The sequence below is a fragment of the Cornus florida genome, unplaced genomic scaffold, assembly GCF_030987335.1.
Source record: "Cornus florida cultivar Cherokee Brave unplaced genomic scaffold, ASM3098733v1 CherokeeBrave_3.0.0_Hap2_Chr02, whole genome shotgun sequence".
Classification (NCBI taxonomy): Eukaryota; Viridiplantae; Streptophyta; class Magnoliopsida; order Cornales; family Cornaceae; genus Cornus; species Cornus florida.
The window spans coordinates 12,627,704-12,647,094 of record NW_026775572.1 but is presented as its reverse complement, the minus strand read 5'-3'; the positions used below and the strand labels follow the sequence as shown (position 1 = coordinate 12,647,094).

Sequence of the window (19,391 nt, the reverse complement as noted above, 5' to 3'; positions counted from 1 at the left end):
CTATTCTGCAGTTGTAAGCTCCCACTTCCATCGCCACCATCCTAATCGATTTCCAACCTGGGATTACAGAAACCATCATCAAACCATCATACGATATAGCTTTACTAAACCCACCAGATCACTTGCCAAGATTGAAGACACACAAGATGAAATTGTAACTTCTTCACCAAATATTTTGAAATCCAAATACTCAGACAAACTCTCAATAATTTCTATCCCATAGACGTCAAATTCCAAACAGAGAATCATAAAATACAGATAATTTTTTGGTGGGTATTTTAACAGCTTATATACCAATGGATTACCTTTAACAATAACAAATTCACCCGAAATAGTTGCTTCAACGTTATAGCTGTAATATGAAACTTTAGTCTCCGAATCGATTATTAGAGGCACTAGGTCACTCCTTGGTAGTACGGCGCCGAATAACTCATTAACAGCAACACTAGCAGCAATGACCATTGCTGTTGTCGACCCCAGATCGGCTCTTGTCGGTACACCTTTTTCTATTGTAATAGAAAGACCAATGGACTTGATGTTAAGTAACTGCATCACAACCAACGCAGTAATGACGACAGAGTAACTCAAATGCCCTTTAAGTTTATGCAAGTATTTCACTCCCATACTAACCATATTGGTGACGAAAACCTTTTCGCCTTTAACAACTGGATTCACAGTCACCGTAACCATGTCGACGCTGCCAGAGATGGCGCAGCCAATCGACTTAAATTTGCTACCTAAGTTGGCAAGGGTGGGAAGGGCAGTACGCGTCACAGACTTATAGAAAGGTACATGCTCAGTTTGGTATTTAGAAGCTAAACAGACGAAGCTAGGTGGAACGAAAGTTTGCATGGAAGGAAATTTGGGAGGAGAAAAAGGAAAGTTTACTTTAAAGTTTAGAATAAAGAGGCGGCGTTTGAATTGCGCCGGAGAATTTTTTATTTTTCATGGTACAGACATTAGTATGGGAGTAAAGAAATTAGAGTAAAGATAATTCGCCATTAAAGACCGGAGGGGCAGAGAGATCGAGATTACAGTGAGAGAAAGTGGAATGAAGAGACATGGTCTGCTAATGTGTCTCTAGGAGGGATCGATGCGCACCCAATAACTGTTCGTGCAGTTGAAGGTCGCAGGCTCTGCAAACCACCCACTATAATAAGACATTACAGCAGGCCCCGCAAACCACCCGCTGTAGTAATTCAATTCAAAGATATAAGATATATAAGATATTATACCCGTCAAATGCTAGAAGGATCAGTATTGACAAGCATAGTTCCACTTTGTTTCAATCTTCGAACCTTTATAAACATGACCTTGGTTCCTTGCTTCTTACACACTTTCGACATCTTCTCACTATCAATTCGCCCTAAGCGAATCAGTTGGTGACAGCCACCACCGTAAGTCCTATAGCAGTTGTACTGCAGCCGTAAGCTCCCGCTTCCATCGCCATATTCTTAATCGATTTCCAACCCGGGATTACAGAAACCTTTATTGGACCATCATACGATATAGCTTTACCAAACCCCACAGGATCACTCGCAAAGATTAAAGACACACAAGATGAAATTGTAATTTCTTCACCAAGCATTTTGTAGTCCGAATACTCCGACAAACTCTCAGTAATTTCCGTCCCAAAGACGTCAAATTCCAAACAAGAAATCACAAAATATAGATGATTTTTCGGTGGGTATTTTAACGGCTTATATACCAACGAATTACCTCCAACAATAACAAATACAGTCATTTATGTTATAACTGTAATTTGAAACTTTGGTCTCCGAATCGATTATCAGATGCGTTAAGTCACTCCTTAGTAGTGGGGAGCCGAACAACTCATTAATAGCCATATCGACGGCAGTGGCCATGGTTGTTGTCTACCCTATATCGGCTCCTGTCGGCACACCTTTTTCTATTGTAATAAACAAACCAATGAACTTGACTTTAAGTAATTACATCACAACCAATGTCGCAAAATCAGCTGAGTAACTTAAAGGCTTTTGAGCTTATGCAGGTCTTATACTCCCATATCAGCCATATTGATGACAAAAACCTTTCCGCCTTTGACAACTAGATTCACAGTCATCGTAACCATGTCGCCACTGCCAGAGATAGCGCAGCCGATCAACTCAAATCGATAACCAAAGTTGACAAGGGTGGGAGGGGCAGTATACGTCACAGATTTATAGAGAAGTGCCGGCTTAGTTTAGTCTTTTGAAGCCAAGTAGACGAAGTTAGGTGGATCGAGGGTTTTCATGGAAGGAAATTTCGGTGGAGAATAAGGAAAGCTTACTTTAAAGTTCAGAATAAAGAAGTGGGGTTTGAATGACGCCAGAGAATTTTCAATTTTGGACAGGTCGGTAGAAGGAACTGTCATGGTAGAGACATTAGCGTAAAGAGAAATCGCCATTACAGACTAGAGTTGCAGAGAGATCGAGAATACATGGAGAGGAAGTGGAATGAAGAGACATGGTCTGCAAATGTGTCTCAAGGATGGAGCAATGCATACCCAATAACTGTTTATACGATTGAAGTTCGCAGGCTCTGCAAAGCACCCACTGTAATAAGACATTATAGCGGGCTCTGCAAAACACCCGTTGTAATAATTTAATTCAAAGATGTAAGATGTATAGGACATTATACCTGTCAAAAGATAGGAATATCAGTATTGACAACCACAGTTCCACTTTGTATTAATCTTCGAACCTCTATAAACATAACCTTGGTTCCTTGCTTCTCATACTCTTTCAACATCTTCTTACCGATCAGTTCGCTTTTAGCGAAATAGTCGATGACAACCACCACTTTAAGTCCCATAGCAGTTATACTACAGCCGTAAGCTCCCGCTTCCATCGCCACTTTCTTAATCGATTTCCAACCCGGGAATACAGAAACCTTTATCGAACCATCATACGATATAGCTTTATCAAACACCACAGGATCACTCGCCAAGATTGAAGACACACAAAATGAAATTGCAACTTCTTCACAAAGTATTTTATAGTCCGAATACTCCGACAAACTCTCAGAAATTTTCGTCCAATAGACTTCAAATTCCAAACAAAGAATCACAAAGTACAGATGATTTTCTGGTGGATATTTTAACGGCTTATATACCAATTGATTACCTCCAACAATAATAAATCTACCCAAAATGGCTGCTGCAATGTTATAACTGTAATTTAAAATTTTGGTTTCTGAATCGATTATTAGTGGCACTAGGTCACTCTTTGGTAGTGGGGCGCCGAACAACTTATTAACAGCCACACAGGCAGCAGCCATGGCTGCTGTCGACCCCAGATTGGTTCCTATCGCCACACATTTTTTCTATTGTAATAGACAGACCAATGGACTTGACGTTGAGTAACTACATCACAGCCAACACCGTAAAGGCGGTTGAGCAGCTCAAAGGCTCTTCGAGCTTGTGCAGGTCTTTCTTTCCCATACTAACCATATTAGTGATGTAAACCTTTCAGCTTTTGACAACTGGAATCACAGTCACCGTAACTATGTCACCGCTGCCAGAAATGGAGCAACTGATCAACTCAAATCAGCTACTAAAGTTAGCAAAGGTAGGAGGGGCAGTGCATGTCACAAACTTATAGAGAGGTGCCGGCTCAGTTTGGCTTTTAGAAGCCAAGCAGACAAAGCTAGGTGGAGCAAAGGTCTTCATGGAAGGAAATTTGGGTGGAAAGAAGGAAAACTTTCTTTAAAGTTCAGAATAAAAAAGTGGTGTTTGAATGCTGGAGAATTTCTGATTTTGGACAGGTCGGTAGAAGGTAGTGTCACGGTAGCGACATTAGCATAAAGAGACATCGCCATTACAGACCAGAGTTGCAGAGAGATCGAGATTGCAGCGAGAGAAAGTGGAATGATGAGACATGGTCTGCTAATGTGTCTCAAGGAGGGATCGATGTGCACCCAATAATAGTTCGTACGGTTGAAGGCCGCGAGCTCCGCATAGCACCCGCTGTAATAATTCAATTTAAAGATGTAAGATATATAAGACATTATACCTGTTAAACGCTAGGAGGATCAGTATTAACAACCACAGTTTCACTTTGTTTCAATCATCGAACCTCTATAAACGTGACCTTGGTTCCTTACTTCTCAAACTCTTTCGACATCTTCTCATCGATCAATTCGCCCTTAGCGAAACAATCAGTAACAGCCACCACCGTAAGTCCTATAGCTGTTGTACTGTAGTTGTAAGCTCCCACTTCCATCACCACCTTCTTAATCAATTTTCATCCCGGGATTACAGAAACCTTTATCGGACCATCATACGATATAACTTTACTAAACCCTACAAGATCACTAGCCAAGATTGAAGAAACACAAGATAAAATCGTAATTTCTCCACCAAGCATTTTGTAGTCCGAATACTCCGACAAACTCTCAGTAATTTCCGTCCCATAGACGTCAAATTCCAAACAGAGAATCACAAAGTATAGATGATTTTTCGGTGGGTATTTTAACAGCTTATATACCAACGGATTACCTCCAACAAAAATAAATCTAACCAAAATGACTGCTGCAACGTTATAACTGGAATTTGAAACTTTGGTCTTCGAATTGATTATCGGAGGCACTAGGTCACTAGCTTCTTAGTAGTGGGGCGCCAAACAACTCATTAATAGCCACACCTGCGGCGGCAGTCATTGCTGTTGTCGATCTCAGATTGGCTCCTGTTTGCACACCTTTTTCTATTGTAATAGATAGACCAATGGACTGGACGAACTGCATCACAGCCAACGCGCAAAGGCGACTGAGTAGCTTAAAGGCACTTTGAGATTGTGCAGGTCTTTCACTCCCTTACTAACCATATTGGTGACGAAAACCTTTCCGCATTTGAAAACTAGATTCACCGTCACCGTAACCATGTCACCCCTGCTAGAGATGGCTTAGCTGATTAACTCAAATCTGTTACCAAAGTTGGCAAAAGTGGGAGGAGTAGTGCATGTCGCAGATTTATAGAGAAGTATCGGCTTAGTTTGTTTTTTAGAAGCCAAACAGACGAAGTTTGGTGGAGCGAAGGTTTTTATGGAAGGAAATTTGGGTGGAGAAGAAGGGAAGCTTACTTTAAAGTTTGGAATAAAGAGGCGGTGTTTGAATGGTGCAGGGGAATTTTCGATTTCAGATAGGTCGGTGGAAGGTACTGTCATGGTAGAGACATTAGCGTAAAGAAAAATCGCCATTACCAACCGGAGTTGCAGAAAGATCGAGATTGCAACAAGAGGAAGTGGAATGAAAGACGTGGTCTGCTAATGTGTCTCAAGGAGGGATCGATGCGCACCCAATAACTGTTCATACAGTTGAAGGTCGTGGGCTCTATAAAACACCCACTGTAATAAGACATTACAGCGGGCTCTGCAAAGCACTAGCTGTAATAATTTAATTCAAAGATGTAAGATATATAAGACATTATACCTGTCAAACACTAAGAGGATCAGTATTGACAACCATAATTCTACTTTATTTCAATCTTCAAACCTCCATAAACGTGACCTTGGTTCCTTGCTTCTCACACTCTTTTGACATCTTCTCAACGATCAGTTTGCCCTTAGCAAAATAATTGGTGACAACCACCACCTTATGTCACATAGCTGATGTACTGTAGCTGTAAGCTCCCGCTTCCATTGCCACTTTCTTAATCGATTTCCAACCCGAGATTACCGAAACCTTCGTCGGACCGTTATACAATATAGCTTTACCAAACCTCACAAGATCACTCGCCAAGATTGAAGACACACAAGATGAAATTACAACTTCTTCACGATGCATTTTGTAGTCCAAAAACTCCGATAAACACTCAGTAATTTCCGTCCTATAGACGTCAAATTCCAAACAAAGAATCCCAAAATACAGATGATTTTTCGGTGGGTATTTTAACGGCTTATATATCAACGGATTACCTCCAACAATAATAAATCCACCTAAAATGGTTACTGCAATGTTATAACTGTAATTTGAAACTCTGATCTCCGAATCGATTATCAGAGGCACTTGGTCACTTCTTAGTAGTGGGGCGCCGAACAACTCATTAACAGCCACACCGGCAGCAGCGGCTATTGCTGCTGTCGACCCCAGATTGGCTCATTCGGCACACCTTTTTCTATTGTAATAGAAAGACCAATGGACTTAACGTTAAGTAACTGCATCACAGCCAACGCAGCAATGGCGACTTAGTAACTCAAAGGCCCTTTAGGCTTATGTGGGTATTTCACTCCCATACTAATCATATTGGTGACGAAAACCTTTCCGCCTTTGACAACTGGATTCACAGTCACTATAACCATGTCGCAGCTATAAGAGATGGCGCAGCCAATCGACTCAAATTCGCGGCCAAAATTGACAAGGGTGGGAGGGGTAGTACACGTCACAGACTTATAGAAAGGCACAGGCTCAGTTTGGCTTTTAGAAGCCAAGCAGACAAAGCTAGGTGGAGCGAAGGTTTGCATGGAAGGAAATTTGGGAGGAAAAGAAGGAAATCTTACTTTAAAGTTTGGAATAAAGAGGCGGCGTTTGAATGGCGCTGGAGAATTTTTTATTTTGGACAGGTCAGAGGATGGTACTGTCATGATAGAGACGTTAGTGTAAAGAAAATTCGCCATTAAAGACCGGAAGGGCAGAGAGATCGAGATTGCAGCGAGAGGAAATGGAATGAAGAGACGTGGTCTACTAAAGTGTCTCTAGGAGGGATCGATGCGCACCCAATAACTGTTCGTATGGTTGAAGGTTGCAGGCTCTGCAAACCACCCGCTGTAATAAGACATTACAACAGGCTCCGCAAACCACCCGCTGTAATAATTCAATTCAAAAATGTAAGATATATAAAACACCATACCTGTCAAATGCTAGAAGGATCAGTATTGACAAGCACAGTTCCACTTTGTTTCAATCTTCAAACCTCCAAAAACGTGACCTTGGTTCCTTGCTTCTTACACACTTTCGACATCCTCACACCGATCAGTTCGCCCTTAGCGAAACAGTTGGTGACAGCGACCACCGTAAGTCCCATAGTAGTTGTACTGTAGCTGTAAGCTCCCACTTCCATCGCCATATTCTTAATCGATTTCCAACCCGGGATTATAGAAATCTTCATCGGACCCATACGATATAGCTTTACCAAACCCCACAGGATCACTCGCAAAGATTGAAGATACACAAGATGAAATTGCAACTTCTTCACCAAATATTTTGTAGTCCGAATACTCCGACAAACTCTCAGTAATTTCCGTCCTAAAGACATCAAATTCCAAACAGAGAATCACAAAATACAGATGATTTTTCGGTGGGTATTTTAACGGCTTATATACCAACGGATTACCTCCAATAATAACAAATACACCCAAAATGGCTGCGGCAATGTTATAACTGTAATTTGAAACTTTGGTCTCCGAATTGATTATCAGAGACGTTAGGTCACTCCTTGGTAGTTGGAAGCTGAGCAACTTATTTACAGCCATATCGATGGCAGCGGCCATAGTTGTTGTCTACCCTAGATCGGCTCCTATCGGCACACTTTTTTCTATTGTAATAGACAGACTAATGAACTTGACTTTAAGTAACTGCATCATAACAGACGTCGCAAAAACGGCTGAGTAACTTAAAGGCTCTTTGAGCTTGTGCAGGTCTTTTATTCCTATATTAACCATATTGGTGACAAAAACCTTTCCGCCTTTGACAACTGGATTCACAGTCATCGTAACCATGTCGCCGTTACCAGAGATGGCGCAGCCGATCTACTCAAATTGGCAGCCAAAGTTAACGAGGGTGGGAGGGGTAGTATATGTCACAGATTTATAGAGAGGTGCCGGCTCAGTTTGGCCTTTAGAAGCTAAGCAGAAGAAGTTAGGTGGAGCAAAGGTTTTCATGGAATGAAATTTAGGTGGAGAAAAAGGAAAGCTTACAGTGGGGTTTGAATGGCGCCGAAGAATTTTTAATTTTAGACAGGTCGGTAGAAGGAACTGTCATGGTAGAGACATTAGCGTAAAGAAAAATCGCCATTACAGATTGGAGTTGCAGAGAGATCGAGAATACAAGGAGAGGAAGTGGAATGAAGAGACATGGTCTGCAAATGTGTCTTAAGGAGGGGATCGATACGCACCCAATAACTATTTGTACGATTGAAGTTCGCGGGCTCTGCAAAGCACCCGCTGTAATAAAACATTATAGCAGGCTCTGCAAAGCACCCACTGTAATAATTCAATTCGAAGATGTAAGATATATAGGACATTATACCTGTCGAACGATAGGAGGATCAGTATTGACAACTACTGTTCCATTTTGTATCAATCTTCGAACCTCCATAAACGTGACCTTGGTTCCTTGCTTCTCACACTCTTTCGACATCTTCTTACCGATCAATTCACTTTTAGCGAAATAGTCGATGACAGCCACCATTGTAAGTCTCATAGCTGTTGTACTACAGCCGTAAGCTCCCGCTTCCATCACCACTTTCTTTATCGATTTCCAACCCGAGAATACAGAAACCTTCATTGAACCATCATACGATATAGCTTTACCAAACCCCATAGGATCACTCGCCAAGATTGAAGATACACAAGATGAAATTGCAACTTCTTCACAAAGCATTTTGTAGTCCGAATACTCCGACAAACTCTCAATAATTTTCGTCCAATAGACGTTAAATTCCAAACAGAGAATCACAAAATACAGATGATTTTCTGGTGGGTATCTTAACGGCTTATATACCAATGGATTAACTCCAACAATAATAAATCTACCCAAAATGGTTGCTGCAACGTTATAACTGTAATTTGAAATTTTGGTCTCCGAATCGATTATTAGTGGCACTAGGTCACTCCTTGGTAGTGGGGCGCCGAACAACTTATTAACAGCCACACAGGCGGCAGCGGCCATGGCTGCTGTGGACCCCAGATTGGCTCCTATCGGCACACCTTTTTTCTATTGTAATAAGAAAAACATTTAGTATTGCAATAAAGGCAGTAACATTTAATATTTTTACGTCCAATGTAACTTATACAATTGTATTTGCATTTATAATGTTAATGAAGCAGTATTTAGATTTTAGTTATTTACTTTCTTTTGGAAAATCCATAATACTAATATATATATATATATATATATTGAAATTAACTTGGTTGGTTTTGATTTCTTGAGCCATTTTTTTTTTTTTTTTTCAAAATTGTTGACAACTACAAAATTCTTCAACAAGATGTCATACAAAAGAAATTCTAAGTTATACCACAAGTAATTACTTAAGCAGCTTTGATCTTTCATATACATTTATTTTTTAAAAAAAAATTGTTTTGAACGGTAATAAGCGAGCCCTAACCTCCTCTTTAAATAAAGAGAGGGGTTTGCACCAGGGCTATTGCCCATTTGATAAAAGTGTTTTTTTTTTTTTTGGTGGGGGGAGGGAAGTTAAGCAAACTCACACACTTCTTTCTTCTTCTTTTTTTATTTATTATTATTATTTTTTTAACAAGACATTGTGCTAGTGGACACAAAATCCAGACAAAAATACAAAGCCAATGGGCTAAGCCCATTATAGGCTATAAAACTGCAATTCAAAAAAAAAAGTGTTAGTTCATAAACCGTTGCTTGAACGAGACACAAAATCGAGACAAAAATACACAGCCAATGGGCTAAGCCCACTATAGGCTATACAACTGAAATTCAAAAAAAAGTTAGTTCATAAACCGTTGCTTGATCGAGCTAATCACTTGTTAAGGTCTCATCTGTATCCAACCACAACATACGATCATCATCTAGACTTGGAATGAATTTGCCAGGCAGTCAGTGATTTAGGACAGATTGTGAAGTCCTAGAGTCACACACATGGGTTGTCCTAGCACATTAGGATTTGTCTAGTTTTAATTCAAATCCTGAGAGCTCGATTGAAGCTTTGCCCTAATGGAGAAGATTCTCCGTTGAAGATCCTTAAATATAACATCTCATTTAGAAAAACATTTAACTATTAAAAAAGAAAAGAAAAAGGTCGCTATTACAGTTATTATTATTGTTTTAAATAATCAATTTAGTTTGATGAGACTTATCAAAAAAAAAAAATTTAGTTTGATGAGTTGTAATACATAGTCGAATATATTCGATTATATTTATATAAAAATGAAATGGCATCATCGTTATATCATTTAATATAATAATATTATCATATCAATTTTCGCTCGCATAACAAAGAAAAAGTCAGATTTATCATTTTAATAATAAAAGTATTCACTGTGCAGCATTGGCACGCACCTGTTACTAGTCCCATCGCGCTCTTCCTCAGCACTATCAAATTTAACGTACACAAATTACTCACGCGCACACACTAAACGGATTGGCAAAAAAATAAAAAAAATAAAACACACTAAACAGATTTGGATCATCTTCAACCAAGTATCTCTCATAAACTTTGCAAACTCCAATTATGTAGTTCAATTTTTGACACATAATCATTTGGTCAAAGTCTACAATTACAAAATCAATTGTAACACAATTTTTAATGTGGACTTTAAATAGATGATGGCATGGTGAAATCTGAAGCAAATGATTGAAGTATACAAAGTTCAGAAGATACATATAAATATATTAATAAATCTTTAAGTGGAAGGTGACAGTGGATAGGAACAGAATGACCATGTTTTATTTATTTTTATTCTTTTTCTTTTTCGAAATTTAACAGAATGACCATGTTGGGTAGGGACAAGATATTGGATGAGTCGGCACTTCGCATATTATGGTTTATTTATTTATTTTCAAGTTAAATGAGATGTATGTTGGGTTGCTTATGTAATCTTTTTCTTGTTCCTTTTTTTTTTTTTTTTTAATTTTTTTTTTTTTTATGGTACATGTTGCTTATCTAAAATTCATTAATAGAATTATGTCCAAAAATTTGGAACATTTTTTATTTGTGAGTTTCATTTTTGCGAATGTCCCCCAAGGAAATTTTTATTATTTTTATTTTTAAAGGAGTGCAACATGAGGACTAGGCATACTTAATTGCAGAATTCTGATGGAATCCAGTGGATTAAAGTTGATATGCTCGCACCCAAAAATTATATAATAAAAGTTAACATAGGATAGATAAAGAAATATATATATATATATATATATATATATAGCTACATTAAATTTTGAGGAATCCGCATATTACATTATTGATATGTTTACCAATCAAAATATATTTATTCAATCAAATTGATTCCACTCAAACATAAAAGAAAAAAATTAACAAATATTAGGCTGTTAATTACCTAACTAAAGCCGAACCCATAACTTGGGCCGGCTTGGCTTTACCCAACATGACTTGGATATAGTTGGGCTTAGGCTGACATGACAAGCACCTGACCCATTCCCAACATAGTATCACATATATGTTATAATTATGACAATTTTTTTTAAAAAAATATTATTATGACGTACGTACCTGTTTATGTTCTGGTTTGTCTTAGTTTTGCTTGATCGCATGCATCGCTTATCCATGAATCTGATCTGATCCAAAAGTCTATGTATAACATATGTGAACAATATAGGGTAGCCATCTGAATATATATATATATATATATATATATATATATATATGTATTGGGTAAAGGGCACGTCATCTGAGCTTATTCTTCAATATGTTAACAGCAGCACATTGTCTAATTCAAATGTACCCTCCAATGCGTAAGGGGAAGATATTGTGGAAATGATGGGAGTTTTTGACTTTGCTAGCTTTTTTGGGCAAATATGTTTTTTTTTTTACTTTTATTCTGCATCACAAGGTTTACTTTATCTATATTTTCAAAAAAAAAAATTCCCCAAAGTCCCAAACCCTGTGAAATTAAAGGCATGCTTCAGAAACTGAACATAATAACATGTCCTAACTTGTCGGGTTTGGATAGGTTAGTTTAAGCTGATCCAAAAGATATGAAGGTTAACCAACCACATTTAAACTGTTCCATTACACATTGTAATGACAGTAACTCGGGCTGAAGTTTGGGACATACATTTGAGTATCAAAACAGTACTCTTTCTCTACAAAATTTAGTCAAAAATTTAGGTGGGTGGACTGTCATATTCTTGTTGAGTCTCAAAAAAAAATGTCAAATATTGATAAGGCTGTCACCACCTTCCTTCTGCCAACACGTCCGTTAGGCAAGACACGTACTGTTCTTGACATGGTTATCCGATTCCAAGCCTATTCAGAATGGTACGTACTCTGCCAAACAGTGTGAACCCTATGATTTAGGGCAGTCACCCCAACGTCATTTAGCCTCATACTATTCATAACCACGTGTGCATGTGTATGTCTATAAATACAAGCTAATGTTCAACATTCATACATACAAATCAAACACAAACACTTATTGCAACAATCATGAAGACAATAATGTTATTGCTTTCTTTCCTTCTTTTTGCTTTCTCAACAAATCCATTGCTTGCTGCTGCACAAGAGGCTGTGCTTGACAGCTCCGGTGAGCCGCTCCAGACAGGCGTCGACTATTACGTATTGCCGGCTGTCAGTGGCAGCGGAGGTGGACTCACCCTAGGCCCCAATAGGAATGGCAGCAACTGCCCACTTGATGTTGTCCAAGAACAAAACAACGATAGCAATGGTCTCCCTTTGACATTTACTTCGGTGAACCCGAATGAGGAGGTGGTTAACCTCATAACTGATCAGAACATCAAGTTCTCAGCTGCCACAATCTGTGTCCAATCAACCGTGTGGCAGCTGGGTGCTTTTGACGAGTCTGCGGGACGATCTTTCGTGACAACCGGCGGTGTTGTAGGAAACCCGGGTCGTGCAACATTGAGCAACTGGTTCAGGATTGAGAAGTATGATGAAGACTACAAGCTTGTCTTTTGTCCTTCTGTGTGCGGTGTCAACGAGGGTTGCAGAGTTCTTTGTGGTGAACTTGGCATTTTTGTTGACAATGGAACAAGACGTTTGGCTGTGAACGAACAACCCCTCAAAGTGATCTTTAAGAAGGCCTAAACACTTTCTGCTTTACTGTTAATTATTAAAACAGAGATATATCTTTGTATTATAACTATGTAATAAGAAAGCTTGTGCTTTCAGGTCATATTTATTGCAATAAAGGCAATAATATTTAATATTCTTACATTCAATGTAACTTATACCATTGTATTTGCATTTATAATGTTAATGAAGCGCCCACTATTTAGATTTTATTTATTTTCTTTCTTTTACTAAACCTTTCTTTACTACTATATATATTAAAATTAACTAGGTTTGTTCTTCTTCTTTTTTTATATAATAAAGTTGTGCAGAGTGACCGACCCACAAGTAACAAATCCAGTAAATGTTCCAGTATGAAATACAGAGGCAATACTAGTAACCATCTTTAGACTATTCTTGTCTTAAGGCATATTCACAATCGGTGCGAAACCCTAATATGTGCGATCTGGTGTCTCCGATGGAGGTTTGATGAACGCCAACAAATTCCATTTAAACTGTCTTTAACAGATTGCACAATAGTTACAACCACATAAATCTTCAACTAAATTTATTTTTCATATATAAGAATTAATAGTTACTGCAACGCTTGGTAAATTTATTTTTTCATAATATGATACACTTATCACTCACTAAACTCTTCTCGACTATATCCATTCATTCTCATCCATGCAAATAGGATCTCACCTATTTAAGCTTTATCCACCTAAATATATCTACAACTTTATATAATAACTTTCTAGACTTTCAGAACATTCTTGATCTAATCTATAAATTCTTACAAGCTCTCGTTATTGAATTTTTCACCACTCTATACTTCTCTAGCACTCCATAATTCTTTACACAAATGTTAAATAGTATAGAACCAATTACTCTTGATAAAAATATATATATATATGATTAATAGATAAAGTGTAAAAAAAATGTTTTAGTTGCTGTTTTCCTCATACAAATTCGCCAATTAGTGACTTTGCCTACTTTTTCCAATGAACAAAATCCAACACGTACAAAAGATAAACGGTTCCGTCACAAAATAATAAAAAAAATATTAAAAACAAAAAACAATAATAATAAAATGAAACTCAAGAAGTATCTTTCTATTAAAAGTATTATAGATATTCTTGAAACATACTTCTATTAAAGAATTACTGTCTGGTCTCTTAATTTCGTTACTTTAAATTTTGTTTCTCAAAACACTTCAAAAAAATAATAATAATAAAAAAAAATCCAAATTATCACTTTTCTGTATTTAAATACAATGATTATGAGAGTAAGAATCATCTCTTCTGGGAATAAAAAAACTAAAATACTACTCCAGAAACTGGAAATGGGGTTGTAATGTTGAAAATTGCAGAAAGAGCTGATCAATTTTAACTTTAATGTAACATGTCAAGCACCTGACTCACATATGCTAAGATTATGACATACCCATCCTTTATGTTCTGATTTGTCTTAGCTTTATTTGATGGCATGCACGATTTATCCAATTATCCATGAATCTGATCTGTTCAAAAGGGTACGTATAATATTTAGGTCAAAAATAGTGGCAGCTATCTGAAATTTTTTTTTTTTGGTAAAGGGCTCGCCGGCGGCCATCTGACCTTATTCTTCAACATGTTAGCAGTTCATGTTCAATTCAAGTGTACTCTTCATGCGTAAATTAAGGGAAGTAATTGTGGAAAAGATGAGAGCTTTTGACTTTTTTTTTTGGTAAGTAAGTTTGACTTTTATTCGAAAATACTTTACTTTATCTTTTATTCTTTTCTTGATATAAAGGTTACTATACTCATATTTTTATATTTTATCCCTTCATGTTATAAATTCTCAAAAAAATACATCGGGTTGGGCTGACGCGCATTATGAAGATGGACAAATTGTTCTTGATATGAGTATCCAATTCCAAGCATATCCAGTATCCAGAATGGGTCTTTGCCAAGCAGTGTTTAGGGCTAGCTGCCCACATCTCCAACATGATTTAGCCTCGTTCAATTCAAACCCGCGGGCATGTGTAGCCCTATAAATACAAGCTCTCCTTAAAACATTCATACAAATCAAACACAAATATTTATACTAGCTAACTACAATCATGAAGAGAACAATGTTATTGCTTTCTTTCCTTCTTTTTGCTTTGTCAACAAATCCATTGCTTGGTGCTGCACAAGACGCCGTGCTTTGACAGCTCCGGTGAGAAGCTGCAGACAGGCGTCGACTATTACATATTACAGGCCGTCAGTGGCAGCGGAGGTGGACTCACCCTAGGCCGCAATAGTAATGGCAGTAACTGCCCACTTGATGTTGTCCAAGAACAAAGCAACGGTAGCAATGGTCTCCCTTTGATGTTCTCGTCGGTGAACCCGAATGAGGGCGTGGTTCGTCTGCTAACTGATCAAAACGTCAAGTTCTCTGCTGCAACAATCTGTGTCCAATCAACAGTGTGGAAGCTCGCTCCTTCTGATGTGTTGGAGGGACGATTCGTGACAACCGGCGGTGTTGAAGGAAACCCGGGTCGTGCAACATTGAGCAACTGGTTCAGGATTGAGAAATATGATGATGACTACAAGATGATGTTTTGTGCACATGTGTGTGGTGTCAATGAAGGTTGCAAAGTTCTTTGTGGAGATCTTGGCATTTTTGTTGACAATGATGGAACAAGACGTTTGGCTTTGAGCGAGCAACCACTCAAAGTGGTTTTTAACAAGGCCTAAACCTTTTATGCTCATAACATGCAGTTGCTGCAAATGTATTTCTTTGAATTATATAACTAGGAGAATAAAGGCAATAATGAAGCATGATAGTAATCTTTAATATTCTTACAGACAATGTAACTTATATCATTGTATTTGGATTTTATAATGTCAATGAAGCAATATTAATTGAATCTTATGTATTTTATTTCTTTTGGAAAATCCAAAAAAAAAAATACTACTATATTAAAATAAATAGTTTTGGTTCAGGTTGGTTCGATTTCTTAATAAATTTTTTCTTTCTAATTTTTAATTGTTGAAAACCACAAAATTCTTCAACAAAATGTCCTATATATATATAAAACAAATTCTATGTTATAGTTCAAGTAATTACTTACGAGCAATGCAACAATGCTCGAATAAAATTTGAGATGTGTACCTTGAATATGATGTGATGCTAATAAAAAGATAAATATCTCCTCAATTTTAATAAATATTACACTTTCTTTTTCTTCTTGTTGAAATATTAACATATTAAATTATAGTTAAATTAAAAAAGCAAACAAATTCAAAGATGAGCGGATGATTCCGATTATATATATATATATATATATATATATATATATATATATATATATAATTTTTTGCACTCTTGACTTTATACTTATGATAAACATGAAATTGATTATCTATTTATCAAATTATTTACATATGTAGATGGTTTAGAAAATTACGGTTCTTATCCAAGAGAAAGAGGACTCAAAATATAATTTTTAAAAGTTTTAAGCGAATTATGTATTTATCTAATTATTTACACAAAAAAATTAGTTGAGAAAATTAGGGTTCTTATTGAAGAGAAAGAATTAACCCTAAACGTCTCTAAAGAGTTATTTTTGGTTCATTTTCGGTTTAGATTTTATCATAAACAATATTTCTTATTTTTTTCTCTCATCCTATCATGTATTCTCTCGACAAAATCTCTTTGAAAATATACATAATTAATTTAAGTTGACATATCATCCGTCACAAAGTTATCATACTACCATCTGTCATGTAATTCAAATTCAAATTATTTTTGTGATACAATAATTTGTGACATTTAGTATTTTTTATTACTTAAGTTATCTTATATATGCAAATTCAACTTGATTTCAATGGACGGAGAGTTTGCCTTGAAAAAAAAAAAAAATACCCGCTTGTTTGAAAAATCTTTTATTCATTTTCATCCGATATAGAATACTTCTGTATTTCATTGACAATTAAATAAGAAACCTTGTGCTTTATTGCAATTGAGTTGAAGGCAGATTTTAGCAAAATGGATTGAGCTGTAAATCTCAATCAAATCTAATACTGAGGTGCAAGTTCATGTGAATTCGTCAATTTTCATGACATCATTCTGGTAGGAAGAATTAAAGGATGACAAATATAACGTGAAAGTGGTTCGAGCCTTGTGCTATGGTCAAACAATTGTTTGACGATTATGCATGTGTATATTATATATATATATATATATATATATATATACTACTATTTGAATTCAAATGGGAATTTATTGATGTCTGCGGAGGATTTTGACTTTATTATCATTAAGTGATAAACACGAAGAATTATACTCTATCAGCTTTGTACTATGACGATCTACCATAAGTAGTACGTACATGAGACAAAAATCGAGGCAGCCCATGTGACTTTTGTTTTTGGGTAAAGGGCATGCCATCTGACCTAACAGTAAATATCCAAATTCAATTGTAGACAGAGTTTTTGACCTTTTCTTTTAATGAAAATGATAAGAGTTTTTGACTCTTTTTTTTTTTCAAAGCAGAGTTTATCTTTACCTTTTTTTAACCCTACATATTGAAATTAACTTGTGGGGATTTGGATGGGTTGGTTTTGGCTGGTCCAAAAGAGATAAAGGTTAATTATACATTTAAACTTGAATTAATCGGGGTCAATGTAATGGTAATAACACGGGCTTACAAGATTAAGACATAGATTTGATTCTGAGATCACTCAGTTGTATACCGAAGTAAATCAAAAATCTAAGTTCTATTTCTGTAACTATTCATCCTAATGTTTTAAATTATTACTTTTTTATAAAATAATGTCAAATATTAAGTCAGTCACCGAACTCCTTATGCCAATAAGTCGTGTAAGGAATACAACTATTATAAAAATGGACAATTGTTCTAGATAATTGATATGTTATCCTATCCAAGCATATTTATGATAATATAATTATTTCATTGAATTTTACCACGTCAGTATTTAATTACTTCGTGAAACCGTATCATCAAATAAAAAAAAAACATTCAAGTTTTTCTCCTCCGTCAACTATTTGATTAAGGCCAGCCCACATTTCAAACGGTGTGAACCCTTGATTTAGGCAGCCCACCTCTCCAACGTCATTTAGCCTCAATACTATTCAAGCCCACCTGCTTATGTACGTAGCTCCATAAATACAATCTCTTGTTCAACATTCATTCATACAAACAAATCAAACACAAATACTAGCTACAATCATGAAGACTACAATGCTATTGTTTTCTTTCCTTCTTCTTGCTTTCTCAACAAATCCATTGCTTGCTGCTGCGCAAGAGGCCGTGCTTGACAGCTCCGGTGAGCCGCTCCAGACAGGCGTCGACTATTACGTATTGCCGGCTGTCAGTGGCAGCGGAGGTGGACTCACCCTAGGCCCCAAGAGGAATGGCAGCAACAGCCCCCTTGATGTTGTCCAAAAGAACAAAACAACGATAGCAATGGTCTCCCTTTGACATTTACGTCGGTGAACCCAATTGAGGAGGTGGTTAACCTCATAACTGATCAGAACATCAAGTTCTCAGCTGCCACAATCTGTGTCCAATCAACCGTGTGGCAGCTGGGTGCTTTTGACAAGTCGGTGGGACAATATTTCGTGACAACCGATGGTGTTGAAGGAAACCCTGGTCGCGAAACACTGAGCAACTGGTTCAGGATTGAGAAATTTGATGATGACTACAAGCTTGTCTTTTGTCCATCTGTGTGTGGTGTCAATGAAGGTTGCAAAGTTCTTTGTGGAGACCTTGGCATTTTTGTTGACAATGGAACAAGATGTTTGGCTTTGAGCGAACAACCACTCAAAGTCATCTTTAAGAAGGTCTAAACCTTTTCTGCTCATAACTATTGCTGCTAAAACAACATATTTCTTTGTTTTATAACTATGTAATAAGAAAGTTGTATGCTTGATCAGGTTATATATAATGTAATAAAGGCAGTAATATTTAATTTTCTTACAAGCAGTACTGTTACTCATACCGTTGTATTTGCATTTATAGTTGAGGAGGCCCGAGATGACATGGGCCAGATATGACTTGCAAACGCGACATTCGGTCCGTACAGATGGGTCAGGCCCATAGAAAGACACTGCCATATGAGCCGAACGCGAATAAGCCCATCAAAGATGACCAGGACTTATGAAGGAACGGGCCTAGATCCAGCAGTCCATCAACATTTGTAAATATCTATAAATAAGAGAAGTAATGGAAAGAAAAGGGGAGATATTTTTTTGGTTGAAATACAAGAATTCTAGAGAGAGAAAGAGGGAAGGAATTTCTTGTATCTTCAATTGGCGCCGTCTGTGGGAAGCATGGAAGATTGGTTGATCAAAGATTAATATCGCGTGGATTCAGACCAATTCGGGTGATCGAGACTCGATCTTTGGGAGTTGAATCCAGATCTGAGCGATTGTGACCTACTCTGGAGGAATTTTAGTTCCTGTA

General features: G+C 37.1%; 4 protein-coding genes and 1 pseudogene across 4 annotated transcripts; 3 read left to right on the top strand and 2 right to left on the bottom strand.

Annotated features, from left to right (window-relative positions):
* On the bottom strand, positions 1-852 carry LOC132295653 (homoserine kinase-like). The gene is made up of 3 exons (XM_059793956.1): positions 306-852; positions 115-212; positions 1-57 (listed from the first exon to the last, which is right to left on the bottom strand). The coding sequence occupies exons 1-3, from the start codon at positions 850-852 to the stop codon at positions 1-3; spliced, it is 702 nt and encodes a 233-aa protein (XP_059649939.1).
* Positions 853-2,643: 1,791 nt separating this feature from the next.
* LOC132295652 (homoserine kinase-like) lies at positions 2,644-3,279 on the bottom strand. The gene has a single exon (XM_059793955.1). It carries the CDS (start codon positions 3,277-3,279, stop codon positions 2,644-2,646), a length of 636 nt encoding a protein of 211 aa, XP_059649938.1.
* A 9,042-nt stretch (positions 3,280-12,321) lies between these two features.
* LOC132285436 (kunitz trypsin inhibitor 5-like) lies at positions 12,322-13,167 on the top strand. Its single transcript, XM_059787632.1, has one exon. The coding sequence runs from the start codon at positions 12,353-12,355 to the stop codon at positions 12,968-12,970; it is 618 nt and encodes a 205-aa protein (XP_059643615.1). The 5' UTR covers positions 12,322-12,352; the 3' UTR covers positions 12,971-13,167.
* Positions 13,168-14,445: 1,278 nt separating this feature from the next.
* On the top strand, positions 14,446-15,723 carry LOC132295651 (kunitz trypsin inhibitor 5-like). Its single transcript, XM_059793954.1, has 2 exons — positions 14,446-14,468; positions 15,045-15,723. Exons 1-2 carry the CDS (start codon positions 14,446-14,448, stop codon positions 15,655-15,657), a joined length of 636 nt encoding a protein of 211 aa, XP_059649937.1. The 3' UTR covers positions 15,658-15,723.
* Positions 15,724-18,155: 2,432 nt separating this feature from the next.
* LOC132285428 (miraculin-like) lies at positions 18,156-18,777 on the top strand (annotated as a pseudogene).
* Positions 18,778-19,391: the final 614 nt, after the last annotated feature.